The sequence below is a fragment of the Magallana gigas genome, chromosome 1 (genome assembly GCF_963853765.1).
Source record: "Magallana gigas chromosome 1, xbMagGiga1.1, whole genome shotgun sequence".
NCBI lineage: Eukaryota > Metazoa > Mollusca > Bivalvia > Ostreida > Ostreidae > Magallana > Magallana gigas.
The window spans coordinates 58089698-58093447 of record NC_088853.1 but is presented as its reverse complement, the minus strand read 5'-3'; the positions used below and the strand labels follow the sequence as shown (position 1 = coordinate 58093447).

Genomic DNA, 3750 nt, shown 5'->3' with positions numbered 1-3750 from the left:
CTAGTGTCCAGTTTCCTAAGCTGTGATATAGCAAGTGCCGCACACAAGTCACTAGAAATCAGGGAGCTGATGATTAATACCTTAACATGTAGCTTACTTGTTGAACTTCTAATAACAAATATGATGTTGCATAACTAAGTTCTACATATAATGAAGTTATTTTCTTTATATAGAGATACAAATAAATATGTAATGAGAAAATAACTTCAGAGTATTCGATTATAGGTTATTAATTGTCCTTCAAGAGACTTTCTTTTACACAAGCAAATGTGTATTGATTAAAATTATTGAAAATGTATCTCTCCCATTTATTTTATAACATTATTTACTTATCAAATATTCGTTTTAATAATCCAATGGATATAAATTACCCATTAGGAAATAAATTCAAAATGTGAATTACAAGATCCAGTAAAAAAGACAAGCAAATACGGTTCACATTATTATTTTTGAGTGCACAATTCAAGTTGCTCAAGGAAAAAGAAAAAGGTTTTCGTGATTTCTTTTTCTATAGAACAATATAATGCCTGTAAATAAATATTTAAATATTTAAAAAATAATAAAAATACGATTTATGTAATATTCAAGGTTTAAAATATTTGACTTATATAACAATATTCTAGCTTTCGGTCTTTACATTTAAAGAAACACCAGGTACACTTGCCTGACTGATAGAAAGCTCAATTGCACAAAAAACAAATACATTTAAAAAAAAATTACTTTCAAATAAATAAAATATATTGTAACTCGATTTCACAATGTATTTTTGCCTTAAGTAAATGAAGAGCATGTTATATACTTTTGATTAAAGAAACTACTGAAAATACCATAACACAGAATTATGCCGATATTTCGTGTATTTAAAGAAAAATAAAAATAAATACTTTACAAAGTATTTCGTACCTTATAATAAATCACACCGTTACAATGAGAGAGAGAGAAAGAGAGAATAAAATGTCACATGAACTGCAGAATATTATATTTGGGAATTAATATTTTTTCAAGATTTAATGTTTAACCTTAGCAAAGGGAAATCGATTAAAATTGATGAACGCGACAAAATTGCTTCTTTTCTAAAATTCTTGATTACCGATTAATTATTCATTTTAACATTTAAGTGCTTATTGATTGCAGATTATTCAATAGATCAAAACTTTAAAATACAAACTCAATATAAAATACAAACTCAAACGGTATTAGAATGTTTTACTCTGAACTGCGCATTCGCACTGTTCAGTGTACAAATAAACCGTAGATTTCTACAGTACAATGTTGCTATTCCAACTCATCTCATGTCCATGGTTTTTGATAAGTTTCCTCGTGCCGTGTTATGGCAGCCTGCAACTGGGCTTTTCTAAACTTCAGCGAGGACACAGACTGGACAGGAAACTGATCCAATCCTTCCCAGAACTCAGTTTCTTGGACTGTGTGATAGAATGTCTAGTAACACCACGATGTAAATCTGTCAACTATTTCAAAGGGGCTAATTTCTGTGAAATCAATTACGAAAATAAGACGACAGCAGAGACTAGGTACATGGAGAGTGCTGGATGGGTGTACAGTGAAAAGGAGCATTGGCCTAAGGTAAATGTGTTAGAATCTATATTAACTAATATCTATACTCTATCCCAAGACAAAATATATATACAGCACAATTTTAAATGGCTATTTACTATTTATATTGTCTGCGACAATACTATGGAATCATTTTTATATAATTTGAATTTTAAGACAATTATTGTGATATGTACTTTTTCTTGATAAAATAAATATAGTGAGCATAGTGATTTAATTAAAAAATCAGGAATGTACTTTTAATTTTTAAATAGGCTGGGTCTGATCGGTACTGCAGGTTAACGTTCAGTTAGAACTATTAATTGACGAGTTACCTTTTTAATGACTACAAAATGGAGGATAACTGTTTAAATCTCTATTTTATCAAATGGAATAGAAGTGAAAAATGCGCCGAGTGTTCGGCTAGTTCCCGAGTTATCGCCGATTAAAAAAAGTGCCCAATTCGGCGCAAACCCGGTGATTTTAACGTATTGGGCTTCGACTGCTCTGTTTTACCAATAAAGTGTCTTAAATAACCCATTTTCTAAACCACTGATTTAATTAGAATATATTTAAATTTTGCTGTGTTGCGCGTAATAATAGCAGCATGCGTTATTAAAACAAACGCGTCGCTCTATGACGTCAACGTACTAACTAATATACCAAGTCAAACTATCAGTACATGTGAACATTATTATACACGTTTAGTTAGTCCATCCATAACTATCATATTTCATATTTAATAAATTGCACGTTTGATCATTAAAATTTTACTGTGATTTTAAGGGGTTTATTTAATAAAAAAGATTCACCTTTAACATTTAGGAGCTGGCTGGAGCTTGTTCGAACTCAACGTGTGACATCAACCAGACATGTAAACACAAGAAATATTCCGAGGATAAATTCTTTGAATGTGTTTTGTCAGGTAAAATCATCCGGTACTTTGCTTTAATGCAAATAGATACCATTAATAATATACATGTGTTACATGTAGATAATTGGTTTTCCTTATGCATATTGGACAAAAACTCAAGTATCAAAGAGAGATCCTTTTTTTGAATAAAAATAACTCATCTAAACAAAACTTTTAAAAACCCGTTTGTCGACAAGTATTATGTTTAAATTTAACACATTATACTATAATACTTTCAGGAATTAAAATTGTTACATTTAAATATTTATTAATCAAACTGTCAGTTGAAGAAAATATCATAATAGACTAGAGAAATTGAAAACATTGTCATACCTTTTTGTAAAGGTAAAATTTAGCCTCTTATCCTAGGTATTAATTATAGTGTATGTGCCTTTATTTATAAGATTGTGGAATACCCGATCAAAATGAAATAGATCTGAATACAACACGACGTGAGGACGCAATTGGTATACACAGGAGGATACACGCCTCATGTTTTGACGGATACTCCCAGTCTGGTTCAGGATGGCTGATCTGTCAGTCAAACGGGGAGTGGAAATACGACATTGTCTGTACAGGTGAATATGGGCGCGCTTGATTAAGATTCACGTGGTGTACACCGATATACACCGGTGTAAACATTTTGTATTGTATATCAAGTCCACTTCAATGGTGTAGTGTACATGGTGTAGGGAAGTTAAGAATGAAAATGACGGAAAAGGGCGCAGTTTTAACAAAGAATCTGCTGTTGTGTAACAATTAATAGTTTTTTTGTAATATAAATGCAATAAAATAAATACACATTTCAAATTTAATGGCTTTCATACAAACGACAACTTTTATGCGACGTCTAATCCATTACATTACTTAAAATCATTTTCCAAGTTTCCATCATAACATTCGTCCGTCATATTGGTTTCAGTGCTACGCCCAACAACACATGCCCCTGACTCGGTGTAGAAAAGTGTATACCCGGTGAACACCTAAACGCTACACCTTTGCACTTGATTTACAAAAGTGTACACGGTGTACACCTTTTGGTAAAATCAAGCACGCCCATATATGCAAATATGATATGTGAGCAGGTAATTAATCATGCTTTAGTTTTGAAAAACAGATGGTGTATTAAATGCATGTAAAATGAAACCAAGATTTCCAATAATGCAGCAAGTAAAATGAAACAGGTTTATTAATATTTTTCGATATCACGAGTACTGAGCCACATTCAGGGCACCAGCAATGCCAACAGTGAAGAACAACGCAGTGAACGTGTTATTAAGCAC

The 3750-nt window shown here is 31.7% G+C and overlaps 1 protein-coding gene across 1 annotated transcript; it reads left to right on the top strand.

The window, feature by feature from the left end:
- The first annotated feature begins 1207 nt into the window (after positions 1–1207).
- Positions 1208–3515, top strand: LOC136273991 (uncharacterized). The gene is made up of 3 exons (XM_066079896.1): positions 1208–1584; positions 2380–2479; positions 2872–3515. The coding sequence occupies exons 1-3, from the start codon at positions 1270–1272 to the stop codon at positions 3063–3065; spliced, it is 609 nt and encodes a 202-aa protein (XP_065935968.1). The 5' UTR covers positions 1208–1269; the 3' UTR covers positions 3066–3515.
- Positions 3516–3750: the final 235 nt, after the last annotated feature.